Raw genomic sequence first — 20,788 nt, forward strand, 5'->3', positions numbered from 1 at the left:
ATTTGTCATACAGGCTATTAGCAGAGCCAGAAGTATTAAATAAAGGGGAGAAAATACAGTTCGATAAAACACGGGGACGACGAATAGAATGCGCAGGACGTTTTGTCATCGCCGTGTTTTTTGCCCTTGTCTTCTGCCTCAGGTATTTTTCCCCTCTCCTTTTTCTAAGTACTAATGCATACCAACGCCTGCAGTTCTACAACACTTTTGCTGCAGCAAAACTTTTAATCTCCACAAACTGCATAAGTGGACTCTGCGTGACGACTTACTGGACTTCACACTCGCTGAGAACTGCAGACGAGACGCTTCGTTGTACCGCGGTTGTGGTCAAAAGAGGGATTAGTGCCAACGAGAGCGTGAAAATGAGCCATGCTTATCGTACCAGACGTGAACTGCACTGAGGAAAGACATCCTAGCCTTGCTAACCAACGTTTATCTTCAGCGAGTAAAATACAACGGGTGCCCAAGGAGGTGTGACCACCCGATGAAGAGCGTACAGCAACGGCACTAGCTAGGCCACAATACTTGCGGAAAAAAGCATGAAACACCGTCGGGACAAGTGTTTGTAGGCAGCCAGTAGAGAGCTAACAGCAGTCGGACGAGGACACACTCAACGCAAATTCTTCGGTACAATCGTGACAGCATGAAGAAGTCAACAGGAGTTCCAAGGCTACATACACAACGAAACATTCGAGAAACACGTTGTGGACAATCCCACCGGCTGTGCCGCTCTCTTTGTGCGTGACATCCTGCGCTTTAAAACATATTGGAATGCGGTGGCGCGGGCAGTAAGCAAGGTTAGTCGTCGATCCAAGGTGTGCATTTCTGTGCAGCGTGAAAACGTTTTAGTACGTCGTACGACAGCGCTGAGGAAAAAAAAGAACACAAACGTTTTCGCTCATAGACGGATACCGTTGCTCTCCAATCTGCCATCTATTTAACATGCATAGAAGGGTGAGCCTGAATGTGGGTTTACGATTTCCTTCGCACGTGTCCGATGACTGCGAGGACGCCGTTCGGCCAAGTCGGGTAGTTTGCCAATATGCCCGCGCAGTGATTTCAGCTGTAATCAATGCCTTGCCGCGGAAGATTCACAAAGACGAGGCGCTTAGCGTTGACACCGAACGCCGCATAATTTCGCATCTGTGCATCTACGTGCGTAAGTTGTCGTTGTTGCCCTGGCTTGGAAGTTTTTAATTGCACTACTTTATACAAGCACTTTAACACAAAAGTGACCTCGCTAGGCTGAACCCGGACGACATACTTAACTATCCAGCCCAGCTCACTGTGCAGTCACTATTTGGGGATATATAGCACAACATTCTTGCGTCCACAGATGCCGACGCTTATCGCACCACGCTTGCTAGGTCGCAAAATCTCTCGAGCCATCCTACATGACGAAACCTTGCATATATTTCAAAGGTTGCTTGGAGGCGCTTGAGTAGTGGTCCACGAGCGTTCATCTGTTTCATATTTCGCGTACATCGCGGGATTTAGTTTTTTCTGGGAATGAACAACCAGGCACACTTCATCACGAAGTAAATACTTGATTCGGAGGTTACTTAAGGTGCCCTACAGCATTGTAATTGATATGTTTGCGATTCGAGCAATAATTAAAAAAGTTCGCTCATTATTAGCAATTAATTAATTATTACTTCGTGATGAAAAAAATACTCGCTGTAAGTACACATGATACGGCTACTACGCAGTCGGTACGATTTCTCTATAGCCCTAGTTTTTTTTTTTTTTTTTTCAGGTCTTGGTCCAAGTAACTGAACACCCAATATATGCACCCCGAGCATTCAGGATAACAACAACAACAAAAACAAAAATCCTGAAGGTACCGTATGTCATCATGATCACAGTGTAAGGCTCATAGTGCGAATTCCAGTGTACGGTATTTTTATTATTTGCTTTTAAAACATATATACACATGACAGGAAAGGGAAAGCGACGAGCAGGAGGGGCACAACGCCTGCCTACTCTTCATAGAGGAGGAGACAGAAAAACAGAAATGGAAGATAGGAAGAAGGGGAGGGAAGAGGAAAGAACAAGAAAGATGACAAATATCAAAAGATAAAGTAGAACGCACATAGCACAGGTCGCACACAGTAGGGCCGGTCACTGCAGGTCACGTTACCCAAGAATGCTAAGATAGAATAGTGTCTGAGGTAACTTCATTGTCATTTGAAACGTAGAAATAGGCCACAAACGTGAACCTAAATTAGTTACTTCTAGAAAAGTAAGGAGAGCGCGGTGAGCCCGATTGTGTCGAGACGTACCAACCAATGGGGTACAAACATTTGTCGAGCGTCATACACCGCAGGCCAAGGAGGTGATAGTCCCTCAGAAGCGACGTGCGCTGTTCAATGGAAGCGGGACGCTCCAATATCAGGTGCTGAAGTGCCTCGCAGCAACCGCAAGACGTACACGATGGACTGGCCGCACGTCCCTGTCGGTATAAGCGTTCGAACATGTTCACGCAGCCAACCCTTAGCTTGAGTAGCAGTGCTCTAGCGCGACGAGGCAAGCCTCGACTGCGCGCACACGAAGCGGAAATGTTCCATTTACGACGCGCTGGTTTGGATGCTGCTTGAGCAGGTGACGACGAATCAGCAGACGAGCGTCATTAAGCTTGCACAAAATTTCGTGGCAGACACAGCCGTTATAGCGCAAGTTGAAGCCAGCCGATCAGCCTCTTCATTGCCGGCGATCCCTACATGTGAAGGAATCCATTGGGCAACGACTGATACACCCCACGTGATGCGATTTTGTTGGCAGAGTCGGTAATGCTACGTTGAAGGCAATAACAAGCCACACTGTATAAGACTATTCATGGCGATTCAGTCAGGAAGCGTAAAGTAAACAGCGTAAAAGCGTAAACAAACCGCGATAGCTGGCCCGATGACCACGACAGAGGCGATGACGACAGGAACAAGGACGACAAGAACACAGACGATGACGACCCGACACCACTCCCGGCGACGACAGCGTGACGTCACAACACGTCGCGAACTTGAGATGGACGCCTTGGTGCGGTAAACAAGTGGCCTTTACCTGGCGACTGCTGTCTTCTGCAAAGAAAACGTTATGAACTGGCTATGGTGCAATTATACGAACGGAGCCATTAAAATTTCCTAAAGAGTAACTCAAGAGCTCTCGCTGTAAAACGTTTTTCCTTGGCCTCGAAGGTCATCGCCTTCACCGGCGGCGCATTTTCCACCCGACGGCGTGACGAGAAGCGAGACGAAGCGAGACGACGCGTGCTATACATTCGAACCACGACATCGACGCCGTTCGAGATATGCTGTGACAATCATCAACAACAGGATCTTGTGCACCGAGTGCTGTCTTTCCCGCGAAAATGCCAGTAGAGTACTTCTCTCTCGGTAACCCTGCCACGCGTCATCGTTAACCAACTCCTTTGGGCAATAAAGACGCGGGCCCGCCGGCCTTGAGTAAGGTCATTCTGAAAGCCACGCTTCGTTAATGCATGCGCGTGGCGGTGGCTCGGTGGCCATGGCGCTCTGCCGTTGAACGCAAGGCAGCGGGTACGATCCCTGTACTCAATGGCCACATGCCGGTGCGGGCGTAATACAAAAACACCCATCTACCGAGTGGAGACGCTCGTTAAAGAAAACAGAGGCAAAAATAACAAAGGTATTCGGTCATAAATGCTGCTTGGGGATTGGTAGACCGCACTTCGTAACCAAACATTGCGGCAGAACCCATCTCACGATGACTGTCGACGGTAATGGGATTAGCATTGAATCATTACAGCGACCCAACGTACTGTCCCCGTCGGAACGGATTATGTATGAGGCGTGTATTGGAGCAGGACTCCTCTCTCGCGTTTCCCTAAGGACGCTCAGTGCCGTCTGGCGCCGCCGAATCTGTGCGTGGCTTCCGAAAGACGTGGCGCGCCGCCGCGTACGAATGCGGAAAAACGCGTCGCGGGGCAATCGGTCTCCTGTCTTGCGCTTCTTTCTGTACACGCTACGCCACCTAGCGTCACTGCCGAGGAGTCCGCGCGTGGCCTCCGAGACGAGAAGTGTGGCGTGCCGGTGGCAGCGAACGCGGAGTATTGTACCCTCGCTTTGCCGCACACTCTATGGCACATACTCAGTGACCCATGTCGGCGATAGCTTCGTCGAAAAGCGGCACATAGTGCATTCGCGGCACAGTTCGCTAAAGCGTTGGCGTGAAAGGCGTTCACTTAAAAGCGTCACCTACCCAGTACGTCTGTCACGTAGCCAATGCGTCGGGTTGCTAGCTGTCCTTGAGGAATCCTAGTGACGTGGGTTCGATTCCCGTCCGCATAGGATAAATTTAAGGGTCACCTTTCGCTGTGTTGTTTTCGATAGTCATGGACCCAGCAATTTCGCGAGTGAGAAAGGTAGGTTAGGATCAACTGCATGTAGCTCTTGTTCTAAATGCTCTCTCTGCATAGCGTGTCTGGGGCAATCGACGAGTATATGGCTAACATCGCCATTGCCACATGAGGTAGCTGGGAATGACGTCCGTTCGGCAATTATGGAAATGTTTTGCGTATGCTGTTCCAAGGCGCGGTCGATGAATTAGTGTGTCAATATTTCTTGAAAAGTCTACATCCAAGTGTTACTTGAATGGGGGTCCACTTCATAGAGGATCGATTGCTTAGTATTTTCAGTAGGCTAGGGGCACACACACAAACCCTTCTATAGTACTTTTAATAGTCGTAACATATTCATAGATGATAAAGGGACCAGTAGAATTTCTGCATCACAATGGATCAATTTTGTCAGCGATACCGATAACTTAAACCCAAACTACACTCATATAATCAGTCAGATTATCGCATGGATGAACTTTTGTTTCAAATGAAGTTCCTAGAGCAAGTAAAAAAACCAAAATTCTTGAGAGTCTGGTCTCAAGATAACTTCGTTTGGTACTCATGTAAGTAAGCTAAGTAAGCTTTACTGAGCCCATGCTAATGAGTTTAGTTAAGCAGTGGGTCGTATGTATAATGATTAATGATGTTGCTCATTAATACAAATTACTACGCACTTTCTTTCCCTAAAATTACTTATTCTGTGTTAAATTGGGGAACAACAACTGCAAAAAAATTACGATAAATTAGAACTTTTACAAAATAAGGTAATACGAATGTTCGGAAACTATCATGCTCGGCCGCGAAGTCTACCGACACACAACCTCTTTGACAAGCACTCATTGCTCCAAGAGAGCCAGATATATCTTTATAGATATACATACTATATATACATATATATTATAGATATACATAGATATAGATATACTTTTACATATAAAAAGTAATTCGCTTCACAACATTAGCAAAGCCGCCTCTACATCACGTTACCCATTGCGCAAACAACACAGAACACAATTCACCCGAACAAATTATGGTCGGGCACACCTACAGAGTACCTCTAGCCCTGCTATTAAATATTGTCGAGCAGGAAAGTCATTCTTACGCTCCCCAATTTAAAAATTGTATAAAATCTTTTCTGCTAAATGATGACATTTACTATAAGTAAACATGCTCCCTGAGCTGTAGTCCTGGTATCAAGGAAAATAATTACTCTGCACCATTCTGATGTATCCCACATTTAAATCACGCAACCGAATTATTTTTTCTTAATTTCCTTGAAAATTAGGGTTGAGGAGCGACTTATGCATAGTAAAACTTTCAACGCAATGGACTACGCATCTGTGATACGCCGTGGACACTGTCGTACCCTCATTTTTGTTGTTTCGCTCGTTGGCTTGCATTGCGGCCATCACGGTCTTGAAGCCTTGGGCCCTTTATATGCCTAGAGTAAAGTCTGGTCAACCCATGTTGCTTGAACATGACCAGGGGCCCTAGAACGTCAAACTATTTCAATCCGCTTTCATTCCAACCTCCTGACGTCAATTTTCTGTAACCACCAACGCTATAATCGGGAGGTGACCCGCAGTGTTGTTTGTACAGACGAATCAACCCTTCTCCTCGTTCATAGGAGATAACTTCTGGTTGCTTTGAAAGCGAATAGCATTGCCTACCTTGACTGTTTTTTTTTTTCTTATCTGGTTGGCTGACAAAATGTGGGAACACGCAGAAGTGTAAAGCGTTTCGGTAGGTCCGAGCTAGCGCAGTGAAACTAGATTACCGGGCGAGGAAAGCAGTGCCGGCGTCTGCAATTGGTCCGCTTCCCCTTGCTTAGCTTGTGTTGCTGGTCGAACATCGTGGTGGTGAGCAACGGAAGGTTAAAAATTCCGCTAAAACGGATCTTCATCACTATAAGTTGGCAGAGTAATGTCGCATACGTGGCCAAAAGGGCTAGACAACGTTATTCTGCTACGGAAATGTTTTTATTGTACGCGAATAAATTATTCTTCTCGGCAGGTACGAGTACCGAGTGCCAGAGCGATCTGCGGGGAGCTATCTCCTATTTCATTCGCGACGGGGCAGTCCCCGGCTATTCTGAAAAAAAAAATTCGGTTATCTTCGGCATATTAATGCGCCAGTAAAGCGTACACGTCATTTTGGCGTGGTGAGTTTTCGTGGTCTTGTGGCGTCGCGTGACAGACAGATGAAATGAGCGCAGCCCGAAAAACATTTCGGCCAATAGCAGTGGGTTGATGTAAAAAAAAAAGCGTAGAATCGGAAATAATTACTCTTCTTCTGTTAGGTCAAATGATGCATAATCAGTTTGTACATGCCATATCTCGTGGAAGGTTTTCGCGGTTTCCGTGATGCCATGTGAGAGACTGGCATAGTGGCTCACCCACTATGCCAGTCTCTAACATGACATCACGCCCAAAAAGCGTTTCACTAGTCATGGAGGGCTGATTGCAGAAATGGAATAGAAACCCATTGGAATAACTTTACGTTATAGCTCATCTGCATAGTCGCTTGGTAAAGCCGTACACTATTAATACTCATCGAATGAAGCGTGTGGTGCGTGTGAAGGCTGTGCAATTTTTAATGGGCAAGTCGGCCTTGGAAGAACCAGCTGAAGAGCATGAAGCACATGTCCAAAATTGCCGCTATTAAGGAGATTCGAGCATTTGTTAGTTCAATGCGTGAGTAAAGTTTACTTCCCCCTCCCCCCCCCTCTTGAATTTTAGCCTACAGCCTCCTCGAATTTGTTGAATTGTCTTTGTCGTGTCTGATGTTCTGTACGGACTTTAGTGTATGTGTCTTTTGTGTTGCATTTCAACTTTGTCAGATGTATAAGGATATGTGAATCATTTTTCGCTGCAACGTGCATGAGGAACATGAGTTTCACACTACGGGTCAGTGAGCCAAAGCGCGAATGAATGAGTTAATTAATACATGCACAAACAAGTTGAAAAGACGATTGTTATTAAATCTTGTTGCTAAGCTAGTTTGTTATAGTTGACTTGATAGATGCTTACCAGCTTGATAAATGACAACATTCGTGTAAGAAGACGGGAGAGGCGCTGTGCTGACTGCGCCGTTCATGAGAAAAAGGTTAAACATTTGCACACGTCATTGCAACTATCATAATTGTTTGTTTGTTTTCACAGGAGATCTCGATACAATCTATGACTATGGGGCCTCCTTCTGTGTACTAAATACCTGTTATATGACCGAAATTTTAATAATAAATTCTGATCCTGACGTCACGCAAAGACGATTGTGCGTGGCCTGAAAGAACAGTTACACGCGCCACCAAGGGGTGCTTTGAGAAACACCGCGTCAAGCATAGGCAAGGTTACCGACGCAGGAAGGGCGGGAGAGCCGATCGCTATCGGTTAAAAGTCGTACGCACGCCTCTCGTGTAGTCCCCTACCTTTGACGATACGGATCGCGTTTCAATGCCGTACACGATCTCATCTAAAGCTCCTAGACGCACTGTAAGCTTCTTTTCTTTTGTTTAAGTTCGCTGGGCAACTTGTCCGCAAGTGATAGCGGTAAATGATAACTACTTGGTAGTAAGCTGGCCCATCCTGACAAACCATTTTAGTTTTCTTGAAGCACGTTACAGAGAAGGGCGAGCGCGAATGAAAGCGCAACCTTTGCATGGAAGCGGCGTGAAGGCGCGCGGCTTGCAGCCCCACAGTTAACGGCGAGCGACCTCTTTCACACCTTTGGCCGTGGCGCGTACACACTGTGGGTGATTTACCTCAGAAGGAACGTTAATGTACATAATACTTTTATTCCTTTCGAGACATCTTTTCTATAACCTTCAAAGGAAAAAGAAAGCCGAAGGAAGATTTAGACTTCGAAGCAATTAAGACTGCGGGCCTTCAGAAAAGAGTACTTCTTGCTATTTAAAAGTTTTTAGAGGACACCATCATTTTGGGAAAATATTAAGTTTCAGATGATCCTAATACGCTAAATGAGTAACATAAATGTTGTTAGTGGTTCAAAATTGATTTATGTATTGATCGCAATTTTTACGCAATATGTATAATTCTGTTCTGTACTTGCAGTGTATTAGATGTGTTGTGTGTTTTGGCTGTTCAAAATATCTGACTTTACATATGCGAACGTGTACTGCACTCATGAACAGAACTTTGTGATTCATGTACTGTTGGACTTTATATTTTTTTATTCATCCAGTGTTCTACTGAGTGTCATATTTTGTGTCACTATTTCCCCTTCTTACGCAAACTTGTTTCCTTTGCCAAGTGACATGAAGTAGCCGGTGCCACCATAAATGCGCCAACCTCCCCTAATATTCATTTCAATAAAAAAGACTTGATAATAAAGCGGATCGCAGCCCAACAGACTCTTTTTTTTTTAGGGGCAACACAATACTGACATCCCTAATGATAGTAAAATATACAGAGATTGGGAAGGGTATACCACACCGGGGCTGATCGCTGAATTGACGGGCGAATTTTAAGGTTTATCATCTTAAAGAATTGATGTATTTCACTGTGTCGCTCCATAAATGTGAAGAAATAAAATAAAAATGCTAGACATCAGCAAAAGAGAAAAAAGAAGCAAGATAAGTTACAGACTTACAACAAATTTAACAGTACGGAGATCGGGGCTCGTATTCACGGTGGCAAAGACCATTGGCTGACCGCCTTTGCTAATGATATGTCTAGCATCAATATTGGCTATAATTCGCTCTAGCGAAGATTGTGGCGTAAGGGCGCTTTCGAGAATACGGGCCCAGCACTATTACCGCATAGAGTCGTGTAAGGGCCGCACAATTTTGACGAGGTGCGGCCCTTACACGTGACCGAACCTTTTGGTCAAAATGGTGCCGGCATAGCCAGCGACTACGGCGCACCCCGGATCCCCGAAGGCGCCATTGCATTAGAGGTCAATGCGCAGCGCTCACCATCTAGTAACGGCACGGGAAAGTTTAGCCGATGCGCGCGCGCGCGGCATCGGAGCACGAAATGCGATTGCTTCTCCCAAAGAAATTTCTTTTTCCAAAATTTTGGCTGCCAAGTTCGGGGCGCGGTCCATGCATGGCTGTGGCCCTTACGCGAGTCTATGCGGTATTTGCACGTAGGCCTTCTTAGCGTAAGAAAAAAAAAAACACCTTATAAGAATGCACGTCGTTTCTTATTAGCATCATCACGTGTATCTCCTATCTATTGTGTCATGCTCGTTACCATCCTTAGAAAAACAAGTTAGTGTTGGGGAAAATTTCTGCCAGCAGCGAGCACCACTGCAAGGCCCTGGGAGTGGGCGTCGTTTCCAACGGCGACACCATTGTCTTGCCCTCGACGCATATTGGTTTCTCTGGGAGGTATACCTCACGTTCTGGTCGATTTTTGAGCGAACAATTTGAACTACTCGACGAATACTTAACATAGGACTTTTCGAGAATTTTCGGCTGCGAACAATGGCTGTACCTCAGAAAGCGTCGCGTGCGAATGCGGGGGCGAATTCGCAAAGTTTTTTCGTCTTTCGTAACTGTTATCTTTCCATTAACTGGCAACCTACGCTAATACAGAATGTTCAGTATTCGAGTTGGCTGGCATATTAGCTCTTGCGAACAATTGTAGCGTTAGAGCTCTTGGTGGATACGGGGCCGCGGTTCTCTGCAAACAGGAGCACTCCATCGCCGCGAAATGGAAGTGGAACGATAGTAATGCACCACTGCAGTTTAGTCGCTAAAAGAAAGAACAAATCGAAATGTAATCGCACAGCTTTGTAATATACCGCACGAAAAACATGGTACATACCATCTAATCAAAATATGTGCGCCAACATTAAAAGGTAATCTACACAAGCAAAAAACAAAAGATAACGTAGAACATCACGAAATAAGAAACGCAAAAATATAAAGAAGGTGAAAGTTAGTCGATACGTAAAGCTATGAGGAATCTCTGAGGGAACTATACGAGAACCCCCTCCCCCTTTATTTTACTGCAACTACGACGCCTGTTGATGGCTAAAATGTTTCATTTCCTCCAATTATCATATCTCATTTATTTGCCAAAGTTAGCGTTGCGGAGACATAGCAGGCGGCCTATTGTACTTGTTGCCAACGTTTTCAATTCATAATAAATAAATAAACGGGATGGCCTGACTGTCCCAACGTGGGAGCGGCCCGCAGCGCGCTGAGTCGTGTACCTCAGGACCTTCATTAAAGTTTTGCATCTATCCATCCATCCAACAAGCTAATACTTTTCTTTACCTTCAGCTCAAAGGTAACAGTCAGCAGAAATATTAGCTAAAGAAAAATACGGCATTCAAGCTTCTTCAGAATATTAGACGGTTTGCTTAAATTTCTTCTTTACTATTGAAATATGAAGAAGAAAAAAAAAACGCCCCCGCATAAAGAAGAAATTATTTATGCTGACACGCATTACTCGTAGAAAGTAATGAGGGAGTTGGTGGGAAGAGTGGTATTCCTACCAGATTACATCTGATCGAACTGTATTTAGTGGAACAATTAATCCTTTACTATAATTTTTGGGCACGCTGTATGGTACAGACAAAAACTAGCCGCTCGTCGGGCTTGTGCTCAAATCAAATCAAATCAAATCAAATCAAATCTTTATTTCCAACGACAGTTGGGGGTCCCTTAGGCGAAAAGCGGTAATAACACCACTTGAAAATACCTAAAGGCCCACATACATGACAGCGGTATTACGATTCATACGTTCAAAAAACAAGTTTACAGTAATCAAGTAAAAAATGCAGTTCAAAAAAAAATTTAAGAAGAGGTTGTGAAAATACAACAACGGAACAATAGAACAAATAATGTCAATATATAAGTACACTCCAGAACAGTTGTACATTATAGTTGAAATATTCAATGTTCACGTGAACACACATCATAAAATGACGAAAATAAACGTGTTACAAGGAATAATGAAACATACTTGATCATGTTCGGGCAGTACAAAAGACATTAGAGAAGAGTTAGAAAAAATTCACGCATTTCTTTTTTTTGTAAACGTAGAAAAGTTGGCGTCTTTCTCTTCATATTTATTAAGTAGGGACGGCAGTGTGAATCTAAGAGACTGCAAAAAATAGGTCGTGCGGGAACGAGGAACAAGCCACTTGTCGGTGCTGCGGGTGCGTGAATCAGTGTAATGCATGCTTATATTAGATAAATCTTTAATAAACACTTTGAATTGTTCGTTTGAAAAGAAATAAGCATACATTAAACGAAAGTCGAACATGCGTTTCACACTGAATATTTTATAGCGGGTAAACAATGCAACTGTAGAACTATTGCGCGGGACGTTTGCAATATACCGAAGTGCTCTTTTCTGCAATAGGTGAATTGTATTTATGTTACTAAGGGTTGTGGTGCCCCAGACTAACAGGCAGTAATTTATATGGGAAGAAAACAGAGCATGATAAATCTGAAGTTTAGCATTTTCTGGAAGAAAGTGCCTACATCGTGACAGAACACCAGCAGCACGTGATAACGATTTAGTCAGTGATTCAATATGACACGTCCATGTCATATGAGCAGAAAAAGTCACGCCCAGAATTTTATGTTTTTCCACTATTTCGACGGGTATTCCCTCAAGTGTTAATGATTGGTTGACATTTACTTCAGTGCCTCGGGATCTGAAAAAGACAGCTTTTGTTTTTGTCGCATTTATTCGTAGGCCATTAGCTCTAGACCATTGCAGCACATCTGAAAGTACACTTTGAGTTCTCGCAACAATTTCAGTTGGATCTCGTCCAGAAACAAAAATACTAGTGTCATCCGCATAGAGCAGGAATGAGGCGTCATTGTTTATCTTAACAATATCATTTATGTAGATATTGAAGAGCATTGGTCCTAAAATGCTTCCTTGAGGTACGCCACAAGAAATGGTTTTAGAAGATGAAAAACAGTTAGCAATGGAGACGCATTGTTTTCTCTCAGACAGATACGAACTAAATAGTGAATTAGCTACACCACGCACCCCATAAGCACTTAATTTCCCGAGTAAAATGTAATGGTTTAGGGTATCGAAGGCTTTGCTATAGTCAATGAAAACGCCCAGCGTAAGCTTTCTTTCTTCGATGTTATTAATTATCAGTTCTTTTTGAGCTAACAGTGCAGTCTGTGTAGATTTACCACGTTGAAAACCGTGCTGATACTCCGAAAGTATATTGTGTTTGTTGAAGAAGCTATTTACGCGGCAGAATATTATCTTTTCTAATCCCTTGGAGAATACAGGAATTATAGAAATTGGTCGGTAATTATTAGCATCATTAATATCTCCACCTTTAAATATAACAGAAACTTTTGAGATTTTCATGAGATTTGGGAAACAGCCAGACTGAAAGACTAGATTAAACACGTAGGTTAGACAAGGAGCAAGGAGGTCAATTACGTGCTTAATCGCCTCTACCTGAAATCCATCGACATCGACAGCTTTACTGTTTTTTAGAGAAAGAAATGTGCATACTATTTCTGCTTCATCTGTAGGTGCGAGAAAAATTGTGTCAGTATTATAGTAATTAATGTTAGTATGAGCAATGCTTCCCAGTGGTTGCACCGCATTAGCAAAGTGCTCACTGAAGTGTTCGGCTAGATGCACACCGTCGTTGCTGAGTGCAAGGATCGCATGCAATGATAGCGTTACTCAATACGCTGTGGCCCTGTGGGAGAAATCGCAAAGCCAAATGCGTATACACATAAACATGTGCGTGTTTAACGTTTGACGTATGCGTCAAGCTCTTTGTCTTCGGATGCCTTTAGGTACGTTTCCGCTAAAACCGGAAGCCGACTTCTTATTTCAAATTTCACACGCTATACTCACAGGCCGATGTGCCACATTCCTCACAAATCATTTATTCATCCGTCTCTGTCCAGCGTCATCGAGCTCCAAATTTCCTCATCTCACCGCTGCACCTAGCCACCTGCCAATCTCGACTACATTTTCTTTTTCCCAGCACTCTTTACGCAAGATAATAGACCACGGGTTAGCTGTTTCAAGCTTTGCAAGAAGTGCGTAATTCCCGCCTACGTCCCCCTTCGTCTCCTGTGCTCCGTCTTTTTCCGCCACAGTTCAAAATGGCCAAGCTATGCCAACTCGCTCAGTTTTCTGTTTGGCTGAAGTACATTCATTTGTCACTTATACCAGCGTCGCGTAGGCACTGTCGATCGAGATCGAGTCCAGTCGGTACCAAGTTTTTCCGATCGCGGTTGGCTTCATTCCGTGAGCTTGCGCGACGGACTGATCGAAAAATCTGATGCCGATCGGGATCGATCGCGATCGAAAGTGCCTACGCGACGCTAGTATAAGTTTTACAGGTATAAGTTAATATCAGATATCAGTTGCAACAACTCGCTTACCTACGTACTTCGAGCTTAAAAACGAAAATGATGAAACTATAGGACCTTTAGGGGGGGGGGGGGTGAGAAAAGGGGAGTGCAGGGAGGGAGAGTGGGCTACAATACGGTCTCTACACGTATAAGCAACTAACTGAACCCTAAACCTAAACGCCCAATGGATGTTTCAGGTCGTTGACCGATTACGCACAAAAGACGATCGACGTCAACGACCCGATCGTCTTCTGTGTACGCCTAACGGCAATGTAGATAGCATACACCTGCACTTCACTTGCATATGGAGCGGTCAGGTCGAGTCTCACAGTGCTTCCCTTATCTCGCCTTTCGAGCACCGTTCAAGAGCACCTCATAACTCGTACAAGCCCCACACGTGCAATGACAGAACGCGAAGGAGTGAAGCATTTCGTACATATACAACTGTCTTCTTCCGCCTAAGTATCGACACCACGAGCGTATCACGAAACTAAGCATTCCCACTGTTCACATAATAGAGCCTAAATACACGCAATTAGTCGTACAAAATTGTGAACATGTGGGCCCTATAACTGACGCATTCACTGAAAATTTCTTAAAGCTAGCTGGTACTGACTCGCTGACAGGACAAGCCATTACTTTATTACGGCCGAGCATTAATTAATAAGGCCACTAATGAAGAGGAATATCTATCACAGGAAAGCTGCAGCCAGACCTGCAGATATGAGCTTGTGTGCAGCGCATGTAGCGACAAGGTGTGCCAGCTACTGGCTGCACTTGGATATACCAGTGATGCAAACTCAAAGACAACAAATTATGTACGGCTTTTGTCAATGAAATGAGGCCCCTAAGAACGTGAGTGTTGCCGAGTCCAGATGACTGGTCATCGTGTCGCAGGCGTGGAACTCCTGATGGCGTAATGCTAAATAGTCGAGGACGTGAGTTCACCGCCCTCTTTAAAGCTTTCGAGTGCTCCGGGGGCCACGGTCGCATCGTTTCTTTTGAGAATGAATGCGCATAGCCGTGACAACGAAGCCAGCCTGCCTTGGTGGTGGTGGTGGTGGTGGTGGTGGTGGTGGTGGTGGTGGTGGTGATGTTGAAGCAGGCGTGGTTAGCCTGGCATACATAGCCGGCAATTGTTCCGCCTGATCCTCCTTCGAGTTGAGATCAGGGGTGTGTCACCAGGTGTCGATGAGCCCCGTGTCTCGCAGGAAGGCTATCAGCAGCCGTTTCGCTCTCTTCCTGAATGCCGCGGGCCCTCCGGGGAAAACAACGTCTTCAAAGGTCCTGTGCGTGAGACCGCTTTATTGTAGATTGTCGACCATCGCTTTTCTTTCTGTGTCAAACTGCGGGCATAGCCAAACGAAATGTTCGATGTCGCCAATGTCACCACAGAAAACACAGAGTGGGGAAGCGCGAAGCCCAGTCTTGAATAACCAAGCTGGTGTGTACGCGGAGTCGGTCCTGACTCGGTATAAAAGCTCGCTTGTTCGCGTGTAAATCCATGAGTCACACAGGATTCGTGTGGATTCTTGTGCAACTCTCTAAAGTGCAGGCGGATTGCACCCTTAGGGTTTCGAAAAGCTTTTGGAGCTTTCACTTTTGGGACACATGTCAGCGCTAGGCGTACAAGGGCGTCAGCTTCCTCATTTCCATCAATTCCTACGTGGGATGGAATCCACTGAAACCTTATGTTAAATCCTGCCTTGAAAAAAAAAAGAATAGTGCTTGTTTCTGAGGAATTAAATGTCACTACAGGAGTTCTTTACACCAGCTGCAGGTGTTGAATGTTTGAACCGGAAGTAAGCTGGGTCCACGGGTGATGTCTGGCGTATGCTTCTGACCTATCATTGAAGACGCCACATTCTTTTCGTTCGAAAATAACTAAGCATGTTGCCGATGATGCAATCAATAAAGACTAAGCCGACACTAAAGTGAAATATTAAGCTCCATTCCTTGAGTACGCTTTTTGAATGCAAATATACGTCATTCTTACAGTGATCGGAGAAATCTGTAAGCCAGAAATGGCGTAATAATGACAAAAAGGTAGATCCACGAGACTGACATTTTCGCGCTGGCCTCCTCTCATGACGTCAGAGATTCTGGCGGCGTCTGCAGGTAGAAAAATAATTAGAATACATTCAAAATGTACTCTATGGCTCAACTTGCGAACTTTCGAAAACTTCTCGCGCGCAATAGAGGCTCATATGCGCGAAATCTCAGTGAAATTTGTGACCTCGCACCCACGTCAATGGCTCCAAGGTCTGGGCGCTGAATTCGAGAATTAAAGTTCGGCCTTCTTTTTTGTCGCGAATATTCAATCATTTTAATAATGTGTTCATTGTGTCCGTTTAACTACAATTCAGTAAGTGTAGTAGTCACTACACTGGATGCAGATTTTGAATGTAGTCTTTAGGTACAGTTGGCCACAAAAGTTTAAGGAACAAGGTATCATCATCATCATCCTCAGCCTGGTTACGCCCACTGCAGGGCAAAGGCCTCTCCCATACTTCTCCAACTACCCCGGTCATGTACTAATCGTGGCCATGTCGTCCCTGCAAACTTCTTAATCTCATCCGCCCACCTAACTTTCTGCCGCCCTGTGCTACGCTTCCCTTCCCTTAGAATCCAGTCCGTAACCCTTAATTACCATCGGTTATCTTCCCTCCTCATTACATGTCCTGCCCATGCCCCATTTCTTTTTCTTGATTTCAACTAAGATGTCATTAACTCGCGTTTGTTCCCTCACCCAATCTGCTCTTTTCTTATTTAACGTTACACCCATCATTCTTCTTTCCATAGCTCGTTGCGTCGTCCTCAATTTAAGTAGAACACTTTTCGTAAGCCTCCAGGTTTCTGCCCCGTACGTGAGTACTGGTAAGATACAGCTGCTCTATACTTTTCTCTTGAGGGATAATGGCAACCTGCTATTCATGTTCTGAGAATGCCTGTCAAACGCACCCCAGCCTATTCTTATTCTTCTGATTATTTCGGTCTCATGATCCGGATCCGCGGTCATTACATTGCCCTAAGTAGATGTATTCCCTTACCACTTCCAGTGCCTCGCTACCTATCGCAAGCTGCTGTTCTCTTCCGAGACTGTTAAACATTACTTGGTATACTTGCGAAATAAACGGAATTTTCGCGAAGCCTGTGCCACACAGCTTTAAATTGAAATTTCCAATCTGTAGTAGTTTTTCCGCCATACATATATATTGATTCATTGAGTTAGTAGCGCCATGCCTTAAAAGAATAGAGATTGCCGTTTGTCGTGGAAACCGTGTTCCGTAAACGCTTTTTGTCCGATTGTACAACAGACTTCAGCTCGTTGTTGTGTATGATACCGGACGCCACTCGTGCACGTGCCCATCACGCGTATGCGTAAGGCACCGTTGCGATGGAGTCTTGTTTCCCTTCAAGGGAGCCGCAGACATCGGTCAAAGATACGCCCTCGTAAGAAGATAAAGAAGCGGTAAATAGACGCTGCAGGGCGACAAGCTCTTCTGCGACCGCGACTGCCTCCGATAACCTTCTCGTGGAGGGCGCTATCGCGAACTACGCAGCCGTTCTCCCGTTTCGCGTGCCCGCGCACTCCGCCCTTAAATCAGAGGCCTCAGCACTGCGCAAAGTTTGTTCGAGGCAGGCAAAGCTGGCCCCCGAACCATCCGGAGAAAGGAAACTCCCGTTAAAGTTGAACAGCACCGACCTCGCCGTTGACAGCCCGGGTGAGTTCGTATTTGCCTCCGCGCCAGCTGCTTCAATGAGCAAGTTGACGGCGTTTGTTCATAGCTGCGCGTAGGCATGGTGGTAGCGTTAGGGCTGAAGCGTGCATTGCCGGAAAGGTCCTTCGCTCGTTCGATCAGAGGCGGAGGCTGCTGCGTCATTAGAAGAAGCGGAGAAAAGCATGCGCACTTTCAGTTCCAACGAAGCCGAGGATATGTGATATTGATGACTTCGCGGAACAACGGCATCGTAGAGGTGGCCCTCACGGGTTGGCAGTGTGGTATGGCGGTGTATGGTAGCGCTGTTTTGAACCAGTTTATTCAAGTTCAAGCCCTTCATATGTGTATTGATTCCTTCTGGTCTTACAGGAACGAAGCTCGTTCTACAGATATGACTTGATCAGCGTGACGCAGAAGCAGGCTAATTTCCTGTCCTGTCAAGGAGTCAACAGGCACAATCAGCTTTTATTGTAGTTGTCGACGGCCCTCTTATGGGCGTACTCACTTTGCCTCGCATTTTCGTGCTGTGCAGCATAGGGTTGTTATACTGTGTCGTTGCGCGAAAACCAGCAATGCTTTTGTGCGGTTACATGATGCATTCCAATAACGACCACCAACTAGCCCGCTTATCCCTGTTAAACACAGAAACAAAGAAACGGAAGGTACTTTTACTCGCTTAATATGGAGCGAACTGTGCCTCGAATAATAGGTCGATAAACGCTCAGTGTACTTTTCTTTTTTATTTGTCAACTCTTATATGCATGTCACAATGAGGAGCAAAATATTTGGTGTAACATAGCCGGCACATTTGGCATGTTGAAGCGCCTATCGCTGAGTCTGCCATGAATCTTCAATCCTCAATATGCCTCTGTAAACAGCGTCTATTAAATGTATGTCTAGTTCACCTGCCGACTCGGGTGCCGTGTCGACTTTACCTGCGGTATTGTGACGTGCGTTGCAGAAACGTAGTGCTTGATATTTAATCATCTGCACAAGTTATTTTACACACGCGCATTATGTAATACACGTGGACTCTCTCACTGTTCGTATTACGGCAATATACATAGGGCGCGTTTCTCTCTCTCTCTCTCTTCTTATCTACTCGTATGAAATTCCTCAAACTTCTATTGCGGAACTTCTGTGATATGCTGTTTGCTTTCCCGTCACCCAACAGTTGACCGTTGCTCAGTCTTCAAACGCAAGGCAAGCGTTTTCACTTTAAAAAAATATATATATGCAAATCCAACGCAACATTTTGGAATCTATGTGAAACGAAGCTTTAGTGAAGGGGTTAATTAAATGATTTCTGACTAAGGGCATTCGGTACCATCTTGTTTACTTTTATGCTATACAACGTGCAACCTCATGGAATGGTATGTTTATGCACTACATCGCTCACAAGCTATGCAGAAATACAAGCCCCAAATCAGGCTTATGTGCAGTGTGAGGTGTATACGCAGAGACGTCACACGGACGAACGCGATGCATGGTGCTTGTTCAGGGAAGAATCGTGATGACAGATGTATGTATGCAAAGAAAAGAAGGACACCTATATCAAGCAACATTTAGGGATTCTTTAACTTTTGCCGCACACTGGGAGGTACCAATTCTGGAGGATTGGCCAAGAACGGGCGCACCTCCAGTGGCACACACCGAATGACCAAGAAAATTAAGTAAACCAAGGAATCCATCAAATATGGATCATCATTCAACGAACAAATCGTCGTGCTTTAGAGATATCTGTGAGCCGACATTATATGTTCAGGCTTCATGTAGGGAATTGTTTTTCTTTAATATGCACAACATATGAGCTCAACCTGTTCACTGGTGCTGTCATTCAGTTCACGTATAAGCGCTGCATATATATCCACAAATATATCCACTGAGATAGCACCTAACAGCCAGGCAGCCAAGCGAAATCTGGGAAAGCAGGCAAAGAAAACTTCGCTTTAAAAACGTTGCTCGGCGCTCTAGTGTTTCCGTGCTGCGCTAGCGTTCACTGACACCGCGTATGACACTGATACACTTGAACAACAACAACAACAACAACAACAAATACAACAACCGTCGAGCTGTCGCGTTACACACTGAAGTGACACAGCATTCAAAATGCAAAGTACCAACCGGGAGTAATATAAATTCGTGGGCGTTTCTCCTGACCAACCAAGCCAACTGAACACATTCCCATTAACATCACTAAGTTCCTTACATCATATTCTCTCTCTCTCTCTCTCTCTCTCTCTCTCTCTCTCTCTCTCTCTCTCTCTCTCTCTCTCTCTCTCTCTCTCTCTCCCTTATTCGGGAGTGACACTATCAAGAATTAAACATTTCTGCTGAGAAAGAAATCGCGGGTTTGGTCCCTGTCCTTGGCAGACGCATTCGTCGGGAAACGGAATGTGGAAACGCTCTTGTGTTTAAGGTTTACTTCCACTTAGACGCGCCTGAAAATTACTAGCGTTAGGGCTCCCTGTGTATTAATAATACGGAATGTAGTTTTATGGAAAAGTTGCATCGTTGATGAATAAACTTTAATGAATTTGAATAAACTTGAATCAACGTTAAAGAATTCCAGGTGTTCATCCGGAGCCCTTCACTAAAACGTTCCTAGACCACTCGAACAAAGCTGTCGCAAAGCTAAGTTGATCTCCCTCTCTAGTGTAGTTCCAGTGTTCTTTTGGGACTTTTAAAAAATAATGAATGAATGAATGAATGAATGAATGAATGAATGAATGAATGAATGAATGAATGAATGAATGAATGAATGAATGAATGAGCCAATAAATCAGTGAAGAGTTAAACACACTGAGCCATCGTACAATTTCTAGCCGCTTCATAGATCGCACTTAAGACCCCTAGGAAATTCTTTTCCACATAGGATGAGGCTCAATAGGTACCGCGTTCCACAAGTTTCCGTGCAACGCTCCGAAAAACATCTAGTATTGAAAACCAATTGTATTCTTACATATCTATATTCCCGGCTATATACAAGATGTGACTTTTTTTTTTTATTCTCCCCTTACAGGTATTCGGCACCTGGCGTAGCCTTCGTTGAGAGAAAGTGTGGCACGGACGTATCCGGGTGCCACTAAATCAGACCATGTCGAAGAAGAAAGTGTGCATTGTGGGCGCCGGGTCAAGCGGACTGACGTGTGCGCGCCAGATGCTCGACTACGGCTTCGACGTGGTGCTGTACGAGCGGTCCGCGGACATCGGAGGCCTCTGGGCGTACCACGACGATGACGTCGAGGGACGGGCGTCCGTCATGCGCACTACCATAATAAACACCAGCAAAGAGATGAGCGCCTTCAGGTGAGCCAGGAGACCACCCGCATTCTATAGACGTAGTTTGCTCCACCCGACATCCCA

At 45.0% G+C, this 20,788-nt stretch overlaps 1 protein-coding gene across 2 annotated transcripts in view; it reads left to right on the plus strand.

Moving 5' to 3' along the window:
* LOC126537107 (flavin-containing monooxygenase 5-like) overlaps positions 1–20,788 on the plus strand; it is a 36,214-nt gene that overhangs the window by 8,490 nt on the left and 6,936 nt on the right. The window contains exons 1-2 of one of the 2 annotated variants that reach the window (XM_050184249.3): positions 17,240–17,425; positions 20,445–20,731. In XM_050184249.3, coding sequence (XP_050040206.2) covers positions 20,520–20,731 — 212 coding nt within the window. In that variant the 5' untranslated portion in view covers positions 17,240–17,425; positions 20,445–20,519. Of the gene's footprint in view, positions 1–17,239; positions 17,426–20,444; positions 20,732–20,788 lie in introns of those variants that run through there. The other variant, XM_050184250.3, reaches the window with a different exon arrangement.

The sequence above is a fragment of the Dermacentor andersoni genome, chromosome 4 (assembly GCF_023375885.2).
Source record: "Dermacentor andersoni chromosome 4, qqDerAnde1_hic_scaffold, whole genome shotgun sequence".
Lineage (NCBI taxonomy): Eukaryota > Metazoa > Arthropoda > Arachnida > Ixodida > Ixodidae > Dermacentor > Dermacentor andersoni.